At 42.7% G+C, this 15816-nt stretch overlaps 2 protein-coding genes across 3 annotated transcripts; one reads left to right on the top strand and one right to left on the bottom strand.

The window, feature by feature from the left end:
• Nucleotides 1-1990: 1990 nt before the first annotated feature.
• On the bottom strand, nt 1991-3308 carry LOC142583415 (uncharacterized). The gene is made up of 2 exons (XM_075693870.1): nt 2484-3308; nt 1991-2398 (listed from the first exon to the last, which is right to left on the bottom strand). The coding sequence occupies exons 1-2, from the start codon at nt 3207-3209 to the stop codon at nt 2225-2227; spliced, it is 900 nt and encodes a 299-aa protein (XP_075549985.1). The 5' UTR covers nt 3210-3308; the 3' UTR covers nt 1991-2224.
• Nucleotides 3309-3316: 8 nt separating this feature from the next.
• LOC142583416 (uncharacterized) lies at nt 3317-12730 on the top strand. Of its 2 annotated transcripts, XM_075693873.1 has the most exons (7): nt 3317-4307; nt 6186-6316; nt 6412-6579; nt 8583-8624; nt 9182-9265; nt 9359-9836; nt 9930-12730. In XM_075693873.1, exons 1-5 carry the CDS (start codon nt 4115-4117, stop codon nt 9212-9214), a joined length of 567 nt encoding a protein of 188 aa, XP_075549988.1. In that variant the 5' UTR covers nt 3317-4114; the 3' UTR covers nt 9215-9265; nt 9359-9836; nt 9930-12730. The 2 variants fall into 2 exon arrangements, with proteins under 2 accessions (XP_075549988.1, XP_075549987.1); XM_075693872.1 differs by lacking the exons at nt 8583-8624; nt 9182-9265; nt 9359-9836; nt 9930-12730 and having other exon boundaries at nt 6412-7472.
• The last annotated feature ends 3086 nt before the right edge of the window (nt 12731-15816 follow it).

The raw sequence follows: 15816 nt of genomic DNA, 5'->3' as shown, positions 1-15816 counted from the left end.
CAGTTAAGTAAGTCTCGCAAGTGCTGTGGGAATCTATGCTAAAGCAAAGCATCTGACTTGCTAAGTGGCTGTCAGAAGCAGACTAACGGATACCCTGTAAGCAGCTGGTCTTATGCAGCACGACTTGGATGCAAAATGTCCTGCTACGTGTAGTAAGAGATATATTACTATCTCAAGTACGATACACTAGCACAATAAGGAAGTGCTTCACATGCATGCGGCAAACAGAGGAAGGAAAACTTTTCATCTCTCAAACACCTGCTTACAAGTGGTTTCGTTGATGCATCATGGAGACTGCAATTAAAAGATGCCAAGCACCGTCAGGAGTACAAAACAAAACACAAAGAAAGCAAGAGTACTTGCAAGCACAAGGCATTACTGAAGATGACTAATTTTTATTTGATTCATGACAGCTTCCTAGCTAAGGTTTTCATAAACCTTCCTAGTTTCACTTGACAGCAGCTGCTGGGTGTTGCACCTTGAACCTACTTGGTTGGTACTGAAGTTAGTTGAACATCATATAGCATCTCAAAGAGCTAGTGATTGCGAAAAATAAACTCATGAGGTTATTTACTCTGCTGGCAGCACATGCTACTATAGCCTAACTAGCAGATCATCAAATTGGATTTCTTAATTTGTTACCCTGTCCTGACCAATATTCTGCATATGGTAACATCTTTCTAAAGATGAAGAGAGCCTTATACCTACTGGAGCACTGATGGACCAGTGTTCGAAGTCTACCACTGTACACTTTATTTTTGACGCTATCTGGCTGGACAAGAATAAACCAGGGGCCAATCCTAATGCTTCACATTAAAAACTTTGGTGCCAGAATTTTTTTATTGTGAGCTATTAGGTCATCAAAACCATTCATAAGAGTTAACTAAATCGCAAAAGTACTCGTGGTTATTAAAACAAAAATATATGCATGGTCGTATCTGTGCACCAATTTTGAGCAGACATTCATCACCTCGTTTTTTTGCGTTCTTAATGTGCTCACTTGGCAGGACAGAGTCAACAGTGTATACTTCAGAAATAATAAAGAAGTGTTCTCCAGATGGTTCTCTGGAGCAGAATATTCTTTTTACCCTGGCATATGTGCCACCTGGAAAAACAATAGCAGTGCTATTTGTTCTGACATGTTTGCTGTACCGCTCTGATGCAATTACAGTGCACCCAACCTTCATCCTACGAAATTCAACTATTTGCTTTCCCTGTAGTTCTGTATGGGCAGAAAAATCATCATGAACTGTCTCAGGTTTGCCTAGAGAAGTAATGTTTTCCAAGCATTCTTTTGCAGCACTTTCTTTGATCAGCGAAAGTGCATAGTTGCTTGCACGTGCTTTCAGGGCTAGCAGACTGCTGCGCAAGAGAAGCCTGCTAGCAATCTGCAAGCCCACTCAATTGGCAGATGTTATTAGCTTCAAGAGCCTGCCCATATTTGTTTCAAATGAGAAACAAGAATGTGCCCACAGAGGTCCAAACAAAACAACCGACTTTGGCAAATGTAAAAGCTGGTGCACATTGTACGTCATGTTGCTCCGGCCGTACAAAAATTCAACACCAACGACAAACTCTGTAAGTAGTTGTGTGCTGAGGTCTACATCTGCACGTGAAATAGAATCCTTTAGCAGGATGAATACACCTGATGCAAGAAGGCTCCAGTGAGACAAGGTACACTGTAATAAAGCAACCAGTACTGCCATTCTGAGGCCTTCCAATATTTTCTAACCTGCAGCGGTCGTGGCTGACGGCTAACACATACAGGCATTCTTATTTCACCAAGCCGTTCATTTATAACCCTCACAGTAGAGGGCATGCCACAGTAATAATCTGCTCCTGTATCAGAGAGCCACAATTCTGTCAACTGTCTTGCGACACCAAGTAGAACACAATGCATGTAATCTGGGCACCATGACCAAGCAGGGCTAAAACCTGATAAGTTAATAAGTGGAGATGGGCCCTTGACTCCATGTACAGTAGTGCCAGTACGACAAGCCGCCTTCATGTCCACCAAAGTTTCTTCGTCAGTGCGATCAGGGTAGAGCTGATCCAAGCAGTATTTGATAGTACCTGTTAAAAAAAGCAAAAGTATACACACAGCAAGTTTAATTTACGGTAACTGAATCATACTTCCCTTTACACTGATCCATACTAGAGATAAAATGTGCCGAATACTCAGCCACATAGACTGGCACATTTTTTTGCAGTGGTAGCATGTATTTTAACTGGTCCAGCTTCTGACCACAGCAAAAGAGCCAAGAGTGGCATAGGACTTGCCTTGTACATTGGTTCCTGGATGGTAGCACCAGCTACAACCAAAGTAACCGTTGAACTGGACCATTTGTTGCATTGCAGCTCTGGCAGGTGCATCTGCACAGCAACATATGCAGAAAACCTGCAGGATAATGGAATATCATGTGAATATATACTCAAGAGTTGTGTCGTAAATGTGTTAAAATTTTCTGTTCGGGATCATTTACCTTGGAGCGTACTTGTGTGCCAGCAAGTGTCCACGTGATACCAGTTGCATTTAGCTGCTCCAGTTGATGCACAAATGCCTGCAGCAGCATTGGCATATTTGGATGCTGATGCCCATACCACAGGAGTGGTGCCATTACATTGCTCCAACGCAGCCGGGGTGGTAATTCATTTAAAATTATTTGCACAGGCCATATGCTGTACTTTGACGACTTGAACACAGGACTGCCATCACTGTTCACAGTCAATGTTAAATCATGAGTAGCCATCCCAACCTTTTCACGTGCAGTGCGGTATTGATGGCCATCCAAGATGTCAGTCATTAAGCCATTACTGCTCTGTGGCCGGCTGAGGTTTGCTGCTAGCGCAGTGTTGGCTGTCTTGCTAGAAAGAATTGCCATCAGCTGCTTCTCAATTGGCAAAGTTACAAAAAAGCTGCCTGTGCGCACAAGACCACGGCCTACATATTTTGTGTTGCAGACTGTACATTTGACTTCAAGTTTTTGACGCTGCTCTAGGCATCCCGTTGTTTTAGCAAGCAGATGCTTGCAATCTGCGCAGTAAAAATTGAAAATCACATCCTTCATGTCAATTCCACAAAAATTCTTAAAGAGGTATTTGCTTTCCGGAAAACATTTCTTCTCCAAGAGGTTGTTGAAAAGCTTCTGAATCTCTTCAATTGCAGCCCAGGATAGGCCAAATTTAATTGCCAAGTCCAACAGCAGCATATAGGCATCTCCTCGGGTGACTGTTCCACCTTCAATGAATGGTTCACAGAGTTCATCAGCATCTATATCTTTCGGATCACCGCTCGGACAAGCACTATGTTCGCCCGGCAAACAGTCTTCGTCCGCGGACACCGGTTGGGAGAAAGATGCATCGGAAGTTGGGTGTTCACCATCACTAAAGTCACTGCAGTCTTCATCACTGTCGTTCTCTCGGGTTAAGTCTGTGTATGTAGACTCATCACAGATTTGGTCCTCGAGAGAGTTTGCTGGCGATGTTGGCGATCTCGTTGATGTCATAGGCGACTTGTGACCTTTTGGTGTTCGCGGAGCGGCGCCAAGTGGATGGTGAAGGAGCCACTTTGTTGACTTCGGCATGCTGCTGCTTGATCCAGGGTCGAGATAGACTTTACGCCTTTTTCGCGGTGCCATTTGGTATCCAAGACAAGTACAGCTATGTAATCGCGAACGAGATAGAGCTCTTGATCCACGGACAAACAGAGCGTCGAGAGCGCGGACCACATGCGCATGGACTAAAATCTACCACAACCTTTTGTGCTATACCCCGCACCGCAAATGCTCCGCAATCGTGCAATTTACACTCTTTTGGTAAAGAGTGACATATTGTTTATAAATGAATAATATACAATAATACATGTTAAGAAGTATGAACAAAAACCCTTTATTAAAAATGTACTACCATTTAATTTACGCACATGCGCGATCTACATGTTGGCGTTCCAAACCCTCCGCAGAGCTCCAGAGCGTGAGAAGGCCAATAGTGTTCCTCCGCAGTCCGCGCATCTGAGCGCGTGGTGCGAGCGGTGCGAGTGTCATTTGGCTTCGTGGTGGGTGCCGCGTTTGTGTTGTGGATCGTTTCGCACGCGTGCATCGTATCAGTAAGCGCGATGTTTGCTCTTGTGCGATTTGTTGAAGACAAGACAGACAAACGATATGTTATACCGGTAACCGATGTCAAGAACTTCCATCCCGAAAATGAATTGGATTTTGACAATACGATGCCTTACGACGCATACTGGCGGGACGAAGACAACGAGGAGAACAGTGGCGTATACGTCGTACAGATTCTCAAGCTCGCAGGTAAATACTTTGTTAGAGTGCCCTGCTGGTTAAAAAAAAGTGCAGTTCACAGAATTGTGATATCGTTTTTCACTGCCGAGTTAGAGTTCTAAACTTCATAGTTTCGTTTTCACAACTTTTCAATTTTCGACAATTTTAAATAAACAGTTGACAACCGCAGTAAAAAAATTACAAACCAACATTCACTAGATATTAAGTTTTGCTTTTAAGTGCAACAAACCTCGACTTTGATGCAATGGTTGTCGAGATAAACGAATTCTCCTTTTACATGTATTTAGATAGGAGCACCGGAGCTAAAAGTTAGCTGCACCGACTTTTCTGGAAATTACTGCCTGTCGGTTGAGTGTAATAGAATAAGGATACTGGCTGCGCACAAACTTGTAACAATTTGAGCACGCACTTATAATACTTGTATATTGTTTTAAAGATACGTATTTAAGAGGAAGCTTTAGCTCGGGCCCAACTCCGACGCGGCCTATTCAAATACATGTAAAAACGCAAAAACGTTTTTCTGAGATAACCCCTGGACCGATTTTAACGAAATTAGTTGCTTTTGAGAGAGAAAGTTAAATTCTAGTGACTGTTGGAAGCGGAATTTTGATTTAGGACTTGCATTTTGTTAAAGAGATTTACGAAATTTCAGAAGTTTGAAAAATATAGAAGCACGAAGTTTACAAACTAATAGCTCTGCATCAAAAAGAGATATCGCGGTTCTGTAAACGGCACCCATTAGATCATTCAAAGCGGACAAATTTCGTATGTCATTTTACATCTTACGTGAGTTTGTTACGTTGTTTACGAGGGTTTTGCAAAAGTTGTAATTACATATTAATAAATTTTTTGAGATTCATGCATAAGATGTCAAATTTGTCCGCTTTAGATGTGCTATTAAGTACAATTCACAGAATTGCGATATCACCTATTCTTGCTGAGTTACAGAGTTGTAAACTTGATAGTTTCGTTTTCTGAAAATTTTCGATTTTTGCCAATTTTTAATAAAAAATTGACGACCTAAATCGAAAATTCGAAACCAACAGTCACTATATTTTAAGTTTTTCTTTTAAATGCAACAAACCCCGTCAAATTTGGTGCTGTGGTTGCCGAGAAAAACGAATTCTCCTTTTACATGTATTTAGATAGGAGCACCCGAGCTAAAGCTTCCTCTTAAGGGCTCGGCAAATTAATATGCTGCTCGAAACATTGCATTTCAAAGTGTAAAGTGTAGGGGAGTGGACGCGAATGGTGTAGAACTTTGTGGAAGGCACGCGGGTCCGAACGATTAGTCTGGAACATTCGACGACATCCACTCCCCTACACTTTACGCTTTGAAATGCAATGTTTCGAATTCAGCTGGCAACTGGCAGGCAGTGCGAGGGGACGTTTTGCGGCGCTTTGACCTCATTAATTGGCATTATTTCATCATTAACATTATGGCTTCGAAGAAGCCGTCAGAAATTACAAGTTGGTGACAGCGGTGGGTGGGCGAGCGCGCGCCGCTAAAGCCTGGGAAAAAAAGCGAGCATGCCAAAGGCACATCGCGGAACGGCAAGCCTGTGCCACTGACCTTGCAGTGGCATGGACTAACTGCCTAGCATGTTAAATAACGGTGCGCTTATACTTGCTACTTACTACCGCTTGAATATGATCCTTCTTTGCACGATACCGGCACAGTCTGACGGCGGTGAAATGGCTGTTGCCCACTCAATATGCCCTCGCTTGATCGGGACTCGGATAATTACACTTTTGACAATAAAGGCATGTGTCCGCGGAAATGTATCTATGCTAAATATATTGAGGGTTACTAGCGTTTCTTGATATATAGGTTTCCAAATATAATGCAGTCAATGAAACATGTCTGTTGTTTTATACTCTTTGCAGCCACAAGGGAAGAGATGGCAAGAGAAACAAAAAACAAGAGAGTGCCCATTCCACCGATCAGGCTGTCAGATGTGGAGGACTTGCCCCTCTCTGAAGGGGATGTGAATGCTAAAAAGAAGAACATAAGACAGGTACATGCATATTTTGCTTTGTCTATACACAGCAAACACCAGACTACTAAGTTTTCAACAGTGTCACTAATTTCCAGTATTGTCATCCATTATAGCAGGACAAGGCCAAGCAGGCAAATCAGGCTGCATCAAGAAAGCAGCAGTACGAGGCTGTCCTCCGACAGCACATGGCACATGCCCTAAAGAATGTTGATGTTGCTAAGGAGGCTGCTGCACCATTGCCCACACCTCGCACCTCCACCAAACAGTCACGAGGGTCACAAGTATGTAGAAAAGAAACAAGTATCTTGCAGTGTCTGAAAGACCAACACAGCTGTGCAATGTTAACTTCTGACGTGCCTTTCTTGTGCTGCGAGGTATTACTGCATTGATGGCATGCTAACTTGCGAACACCTTGTCACGATATGCTGGAAGAAGTGGTCATGCATGCAGTCTTTTTTTAAACTGAAAGCAATGAGCCAGGAAATTGATTCACACCTTATTTTGCTTATGTTGTGTTTGCACTGCATTGTTAAAACCCCATATTGACTGAGATGCACAAATTTATGCTTTTGCATACATGCTGCAAATGTAGGTTAAGGCATCAGCAGAAAGTGACTTCGTTAAGTGTTGACTTATGCAAAAAGGTATAAAATACAGGTGGGTGACTTTAGGTACACTTTGAGGAGCAATTACTAATGCATAAAAGCTGGCATATAAACCAGTACGGTAGTCAGTATGTGGCACAACGTTGCATACCCTTTTGGCAGCCTATTTCTCTCTGATGTAGCAAAATTTGGGAAACAAATGGAATGACTAGTATCTGGAGGTTCTTGCCCACTTAATTATTTAAGTGCCCACAGTCTTGTGTCTTCACATTTGTAATGGGTATCTGGTATGTGACCATAATTGTAAGGTACCATTGAGTCGCTGTCAACTTGCGATATCATGAATTTGTAAATGCCAATAAGGGTAAATCGTTGGGCAACTTGGTAGCAGCACGTAGTCATATCTTATGCAGCATGAAAATGGTTTTACGGAAACAAAGAAGTACAGATGAGAAAAAAGACACCTTTTCTGCTTTCTTATTCTAGAAAATGATGTGCACATTGCACAAACTTTTACCATTAAGAACTATTTTTATTGGCTTCTTTAAGCTTACCACTGTTTCCCTGCGGCTTGAAGAATGTCATGTAACGATCTCATGTATGGGCAACCTTGTTCTCTGTTACCTTCCGCTTTGGCTAGCATTAATTTGTGCCCCTTGAGACAAACCCACATGGCATGACCAAATAATAAGACTTGTTTCAGTACTCTTGCTTTGATAGAAGATTTGAAATTTATCTCCCGCATCACCGATAAATCATTTGGCAATCCATGGGATTCTTAAAGCTATATGTCAGTACCAGAGATCAAAAGAATTTATGATAAGCAGTAGTCTGATGCTGTACACTGCACCACATCATCTTTGAGTTCTGGGGTGCCACGACAGTCACACTTTCTTTATTTTGCATAGCACATGCTGTTTGAGTTGTTCTTCTAAAATAGGATATTTCAGCACTAAAGTGTGCACACTTAAGTGCAATTTTGTTGAACAATACACCAACAAATAGCAAAAACGTCTTGGCATACTGAATGTGATGTGTGAAACTTGATGTGCATTTTAGGATCAGCTTGAGAGTGAAGACACAAAACCATGGCCTACAGAAAAAAAACAATGGTGTTGCTAATGCTTTTTGTGGATGATAAAGGCATCACAATAAACTACGTGGAAGGTCCCCCTGCTACCCAGCTTAGCACCCACGTCTCTGCCAAATATCTTTCTTATTAGTCACTTTGATCAAACATGGGTGTAAAGTTGCTGCAGTTTGAGAAAATTTGGCGCTAACCGAGATACAATATAGGGAGCCCCAGAAATGCTGCTACTACCACAATCTTGGTGCATACCCCAATTTTGTTGTGGGAGTGTTCAATGGAAAAAGTGTATGCACCTCATAATTTTTTTTTGCACAGGTCAAAAGGAAGCTGTATGATGAAACCAGCGATTCAACAGATGATGAATCGCTGGTTTCTTCAAAAGAGCTAATAACTGCACGAAAAGATGCAAAATACTGGAAAATGCAGTGCCGCATTGAGCGGGAGCACAATGCATCATTGAAAAAACACATAGAGTTTTTGGAAAATAACATTAGAACACAGCTGAACAACTGTAAGCATTACTTCATTTTTATTGTAATTGAGTGTATTATATGCTGTCTAACAATGACCACTTTTCATGTTTTCCTAGTTGCCCAAATACTTGACATGCAGAGAAGCGAGAGATGTGAAGGTAAGCAGTCATAAATGCAGCACTGTCAGCTGTAAGGTACCTAATATCCAGTATTATCAAGTGCTCATCAAAGTGTCACTTCTGAAGCTATATTCCTGCAACATTTAATAAAACAACTTATTTGCAGTCTTGTGGCAAGTTTGCAGGTGTATTTAACAAGCATTCTCTACAGTATGCATTGTGTTTGTGTAGCCAACTATTTTTGTTAAGTATTCTGATAAGAGAGAAGAGAAAGCTTTGCATGGGGAATTACAGCATGGACATTTGTATGGGATAACAGCAGTTAAGCTAAAGACCAAGAATACATAGTTTTTTTCCAAACAGGCTCATCAGCGCAGGTCAAAGTAACTCAAGTGTATGGTTGCACGTACAACTCAAAGTTTTCATTACACAGGTGTGAGCCAGCACAGACTGCAACAGCAGTTGTATTGCCGCTGGTCCAACAGTTAGTCTCAAATGGCCACTGGCCGTAAGAGTACTAAGTGTACCAGCAATATCACTCATTGCAAATTTATGGTGACCATATGCATATGTATCTCAAACTTTTTATTGTACAGGTGAGAGACGACAAAATCTGGAAGCACCACTAGTGGCACCTACTACAGAGCAGCCTCAACGAGTGGCTGCTTTTATCGAAGACGGTGAATGTACTTGCAACATTGTTAATTGAACGAAATTTTGATGTGAACCTATTTTAATTATACTTATTGTCTGTCTCACATTTGCTGCTTTAGCACCAGATTTGTCTGTGCCAGACGCCTTAGACAATACGAAAGGATGCCAGGACGGCAACTTTGGCCACATCTGATGGACGTGTGAGTATGGTTGTTGCTCACCTATACCACAAATTTATCGTTAGCACCCAAATTCAAATAAAACTTGTTCTTCAAGCTCTTCACATGGATGTGTTATAAGCAGCAGTTGCCTCTAGTGCTGTAATACTAGTTGACGCTGTATATAGCAATAAACACCTTTTTTTCGCTTTCTTCCAGTTCCACTTGTCTGGTGGAATTTATGTCATGCCTGAGCAAGCGGAAAAACTGTTCAGAAATAAAAAGCCAAGCATCCTTGTGAGAGACACGGCCCAAGTGACCTGGGGCAATGAACTATTGGCAAAAAGAAGTGTCAGCGGCAGACTCGCACCAACAAAAAGTGGCAGCAGCGAGCAGCCATCCAAGCAGCTGACGCCTGCAAAGGTGGAGGTTGTTTATGGTAGGTACTTATTGCTTAAGGTTTGTTAAAGAGTATGCATTTTTCCAGCTGATCACTGTGATCATCTCTTGAGATACATTATTTTCGTTATAGCTTGTCTGCGGCACTGGGGTCAGATACACAACCAGGACATCGGCGCTGCGGAGCGTGCTCTGCCAAGGACCCTCAGTGAAAAAATTCAAGATGTAAAAAGAAAACTTCGCCTTCCACACTGAGAAAGTGCTGTCAAGTACTAGAGTACCACTGTAAATATTTTTAAATATATGTACATTGTGTTTTTGACTGCTGGAGTTTTGTCCTCTATGCATATGGCTGAGTGGTTGCTCAAAACAACCAGCTATATGCCCTTCTCCTTGGAAGAAAAGCACTGTATGGTAGTGTGAAACGTAATCGATCCTGTTAAACTTTTTTTCCAGTGCAGAACTCGGCTTGATTTAATTCTGTCTACCAGAAGGACATTTCCAGCTCGGTAGCTGAGACTCCAAGTGGAAATTGCTTCATTTTCAGCTGGAAACGGCTTCGATTCCAGTTATCACAGGAACCCTTTCAAGCTAGATTGAGAGAATTCTCTAGCTGGAACAGGGACACTTTCCAGCTGGAATAGGAGCACTTTCCAGCTGGAAAGAGGAGCAATTTCCTGCTGGAAGAGGAGCAATTTCCAGCTGGAAGAGCAGCAAGTTCCAGCTGGATCAGAAGTTTCAATCCCGGCTGGAAAGAGTCGTTTCCAACTGGAACATTTTCCAGCTGGGAAGGATTTCCGGTTCAATAATACAGCTGGAACTGGAAATTTTTTCCATCTGGGTATTACAATAAATGAAATAGCCTGGGAATGCGTCTGTCAGTTACACTTATTTTTAGTGACATTAACGTCGTTCATCGAGTTCCAGGGAACGTTCGAACGGCTGAGAAAAATGTCATTGCCCGCTTCTGCTCACGAGCTAAGAAGCAAGATTTTGTCGCTAAGGCACGAAAGGCTAGACTGAACACTAATGACTTCGGCTTTGGTGGATCGGAAAGTCGCCCTGTTTATGTTAACGACCACCTGACGCTGGAAAAAAAAAGGCTGTTCGTTAAAGCGGGAACGTGGATGGATGTATCTGTGGACGGATAATTGCCATGTTGTTGGAGAAGTATGGGAGAGGCCTTTGCCCTGCAGTGGGCGTAACCAGGCTGATGATGATGATGATGATGAATTGCCATGTCAAGACGGGAAAGTCGGCTGACAGCCGAATATTCCGCATCTCAAAGGACGCAGACCCTTCCGTGTTTAGTCAGGCGACCTAGTTTACCTCTGGCAATGAACTATTGAAAGCTAAACATCATAACACGTTAACATGTATTATTCGACAAAACATCTTCGACGTTTTTTTTCAAGCCCAGGTTTATCGGCTGTCCACTTTAATGCACGGAGTCTCAGAAAACATAGTGACGACATTCATGCTTACCTAGAATCCCTTGAGACGTGGCTATCATCTGACGATGAAAACGTATGCTGTTTACCACATTACTCACCAGAGTACTGTCACCGACAATCAAACAGTCACGTTGGTTCTGCTATTTTTGTATCATATTCTACAAAATACAAACGTCGGAACGACCTCTCCCTCCTAGCTGACTACAATGAATCTGTTCGGATTGAAATTGATGACCAACATACACAATCTGATGCTAAAAAAAACGTCTTAACTTGCATATATCGCTCACCATCATTGTCATCAGAGTTCTGCTCTGCACTATACGAAAGCCTAGACAAGATATCTTGCGAAAGAAAAAAACGTTGTTATTATGGGAAGATATAAACATTCACCTTCTGGATGAATCCAATCATAACACGGTTGAATACTCAAATTTCTTTGCAGGCTTTGGTTATGAACAGCTGCTTCAGTGCCGACAGGATGTATCTCAGGCGGCTCAAGCATGCTTATTGACCGTATTTTATCTAACTACATATCATGTGATGAGTGTGGCGTAATGCCACTCGACATTACAAGCCACAATCCCATCTTTTGTCGCTTGTCTCATGCGTCATCACGCGCTGAGCGTTCTTTCCAAAAGTCCTTGTTTAACAAAGTTCAATTCATAGATTACATCTCTTCTTTTGAGTGGTTGACGATAAAATCTGAATCAAACGCTGAGCCAGCTTTTTTTACCGTTTTCATCTGTAATACAGCAATGTGTCCATGATGCCACCACTTTTGTTAGATGTAACAAGAAGTATCCAGCACCCCTCAACCCGTGGCTCACAGATGGTTTGCTAGTGTGCATGCGCAAGAAAGACAATATGTAAAAAAAAAACTAAGCGTTGCCCATTTAACTTCAAGTTCCAAAAGCGATATGCTTGCTACAAAAATGTCCTCAACAAATTGTTGAAAGATGCCAAAAAGAAGTACTATGAAATTCAAATTAATGAAGCTGAAGGTATCACTAAATAGTGGAAGCTCATAAACTCTTTATTGAACAGAAACTCAAAAGACTCACCAATAAGTGAGATTTCAAGCTCTAGCGGTAGGTATCGAAATCCACCAGACATCGCAAATGAATTTAATAATTTCTTTTCCGATAATAATAAGCCCCTTCCTACCAGTCCTATAACAACTCCCCAGAGACAACCACGATCTTTTTTGTTTATATCCTACCATTCCGGATGAAATATACAATGTCATACAACAACTAAAGCAAACAAGTGCAGGTCTTGATGAAATACAACCAGTAATGTCAAACAGGGTGTGTGCACTGCTGCAGCCAAAGGGAGAGAGATGGATAACTTCTGGTTTATTGACAGTCTCGTAAAACTTTGCTCTTCTCCTTTGTTCTGTTGTGACCTGCAATAGCATGCCAAGCCTATCGCTCGGCTAATCTATTCATTTACCATTCAAATTTCTCTCTCACCAGCGCGCATGTGTTTTCACAAACTAGCTTATATATGTAGTTTCTTTGTGATACATTCTTGGAATACGCAAGTTGTATGCATGGTGAATGGGCTAGGTAGTCCAAATAACATTACATGCGAGTGAGGGTTCAAAAGGCTCTAGGCTAGCTGCCTGGCATAATGCGGCACCAACTTTCTGAGCAGTTTAGCTCAGTGGACCAAAAATACAAAGTATCTCATCTTTTTGTTCACTACTGTATATCGGGAGTGCCACTATAACGAAGAAATTTACAACAAATTTGCCTGTTTAACAAAAGAACTTACATGTTTCAGGTTACATTTTGGTAGTCTGGGATGGAGTTACGCTAATACACCTTTGGTGACTCCTTGTTGTAGCTTTGCATTGGTAGCATGCAAGTGAAGTCAGCGTCCGAGCAACAGGCTAAAATCATCTCCGCACTTTTGCCTTAAAGAGAGCATAAACCGAAAGACAAGTATACTAGCTTCTGTAAGCGGTGCCCATCGTGAATTCTTTGTTTTATTATTATTAAAGTCGCCAGCTCAGTATAGTCAGAACAAAGACTGATTTGTTTTAGCACGCCTATTTTGCCCTATTTAGTACCCTAAGGGACGCAGTCATTACACTAAAGTGACCTGTCTGACTAAGGATATTCCAAGTACCACTCACTTCGTTATAACAGCCTTTGGCTGTGGTTACTTTCACGCCAGAAAAGTGCAAATAGGAAGAAACAAAGTAGACCCGTGTCATGCTTTTCTGTCTATTTTGCTTCTCAAGTGTCAGCCTCGAAGTGTAGCGCGGGAGTACTTAATGGCCTCGACAAGAGATCAGTACTTAGGCACCGAGGGGACTATTCTGCGTGCAGGCGGTGTGTACAGGATGCAGGGCTTCATTGGCGCTACCTGTACATTGAGGGGCGCTACATCAACGTGCTCACCGTTCCACCCGACCAGATGGACGGGCAGCTACTGCGCGATGCCTGCCAGATGGTGGACCGGTACGCATGGCTCTTCCTCGTTCTCTCTCCTTTGTGTAGAATGCGTTCTACAGTGAGGTAGAAGGCAGTCCTAGCGTACTCTTGGTTTTGCAGGATTTGGGTAAACCAAAAGGTCTAGTTTAATTCATAAAATCTTGTTTACTTGGCATCAGCTGTAGTATGCCAACTTCAGTGTGTACTATTGCCACACTTAAGTGGAAGAGAGAACTGAAGATAACTGAGGAGCCATTCCACTCTGTGGAGGTGGATGACAAGTGAAGCTGTAACACATCACGCAGGATTAGACAAGGATGCAGGTATTTATCGTCATCATTTGGTAATGGTAGCGACGATGGCTTTGTGATTACTGTGATATATGCTGACTGGTTCGGTTACAACCTTAGGAAGGATCTTGGCCCAAAGTTAAATCTACACACGACCATAGTCAAGTAGTTCAGTGACTTCGATTGGTTTGGCACTTCAAAACAAGCTCTTCTAGCATAAACTGAGTGAACTGTTTCTTGTCTGGTTTTGAAATCTCCACTTTCAAGTCTCCAACGATGATTACAGGGGTAGGGTCATCACAGCTTACCCATGCAAAGTGCATGGTCATGAAGTTCTTGATGTCGCACTTGGGTGTGTCTGGAGGTATATACACAATGGATATCACAATTCTATCTTCCCACAGTTGGCGACATTGTCGTCTTGCGAGTAAAGTGTATATAGTTGTACATACATTTTGTCCTTTGTGTGTATGGCAATGCCTTCTGCTCGTGAGTCACTGCTCTTCACAAGTTATTCCAGTATATCCATCAATTTGAAAAAAAAGCTTCTTGATTTTTTTAATTTATTATTTATTATTATCAGGGGTGGAGTGCTGGAAGCCCGCTTCACCTCCACCGCAGGTTGGCCCAGTATTGCACTACCTCCGGGATTGGTCCATATTTTCTTTTTAATGGACACAACAAATGCACTGGGTGGTGGAGGTACCGTCAAAGCTTATTAATTCACAACTCGTTAATTCGAAATTTCAGATAACTTGAAGTAGCCACCGCGGTGCCTCCAGCAAAGTATTGAAAGCAATATGTAACACATCCCGCTAATTCGCACTGAAATCCGCAAAGTCACCGATAATTCGAACTTCGCGCCATTGTGGATGAGGAGAGTGCTAGTGTGCGAGAGCCCGTTGGCGACGCTGGCGTCGCCATACGAGCCGTGTGGCTTTGCTTTTTTCATCTGCAGCCCTTTGTTTAGGCCTGACTGGGTGCAGCGGTGGCGTAGAGTTAGAACACTCGCCTCGGGTGCAAGAGGTCTGTGGTTCGAATCCCGGTGCCGGCAATTTTCCACCGGATTAAAAAAAAATCCGCGTGTTGATAAAATTGCATAAACAGACATGGAGTGTGGCCTGATCCCGGTGACCAGAACCGGTAACGCACTCCCTCACCAGAGCAGGATTGGCCACCCTTGTGCAGTACTTGGCCACAACCTCCTGTATGAACACAACAATCAAACCCCGGCCCTCAGTCCCCAGCAGCTGCGAAGCAACTGACCACGGCGGTGGTCAGACCTGCGTCGCAGCAGAGGGTGCTAAGAATCCCTGGCTCCGGACAGGCCGCCATCGGAATATGAACCTGGCAACGTTTAACGCTAGAACGTTATCTAGTGAGGCGAGTCTAGCAGTGCTATTGGAGGAACTAGAGGGCAGTAAATGGGATATAATAGGGCTCAGTGAAGTTAGGAGGCCGAAAGAAGCCTATACAATGCTAAAAAGCGGGCGCGTCCTGTGCTACCGGGGCTTAGCGGAGAGAAGAAAACTAGGAGTCAGATTCCTGATTAATAAGGATATAGCTGGTAACATACAGGACTTCTATAGCTTAACGAGAGGGTGGCAGGTCTTGTTGTGAAACTTAATAAGAGGTACAAAATGAAGGTTGTACAGATCTACGCCCCTACATCCAGTCATGATGACCAGGAAGTCGAAAGCTTCTATGAAGACGTGGAATCGGCGATCGGTAGAGTGAAAACAAAATACACTATACGAATGCGCGACTTTAATGCCAAGGTAGGCAAGAAGCAGGCTGGAGACAAGGCAGTGGGGGAATATGGCATAGGCTCG

Source organism: Dermacentor variabilis, chromosome 5, assembly GCF_050947875.1.
Source record: "Dermacentor variabilis isolate Ectoservices chromosome 5, ASM5094787v1, whole genome shotgun sequence".
Lineage (NCBI taxonomy): Eukaryota > Metazoa > Arthropoda > Arachnida > Ixodida > Ixodidae > Dermacentor > Dermacentor variabilis.
Note: the sequence above shows the minus strand (reverse complement) of the source record. Positions and strands in the feature narration are given on the sequence as shown.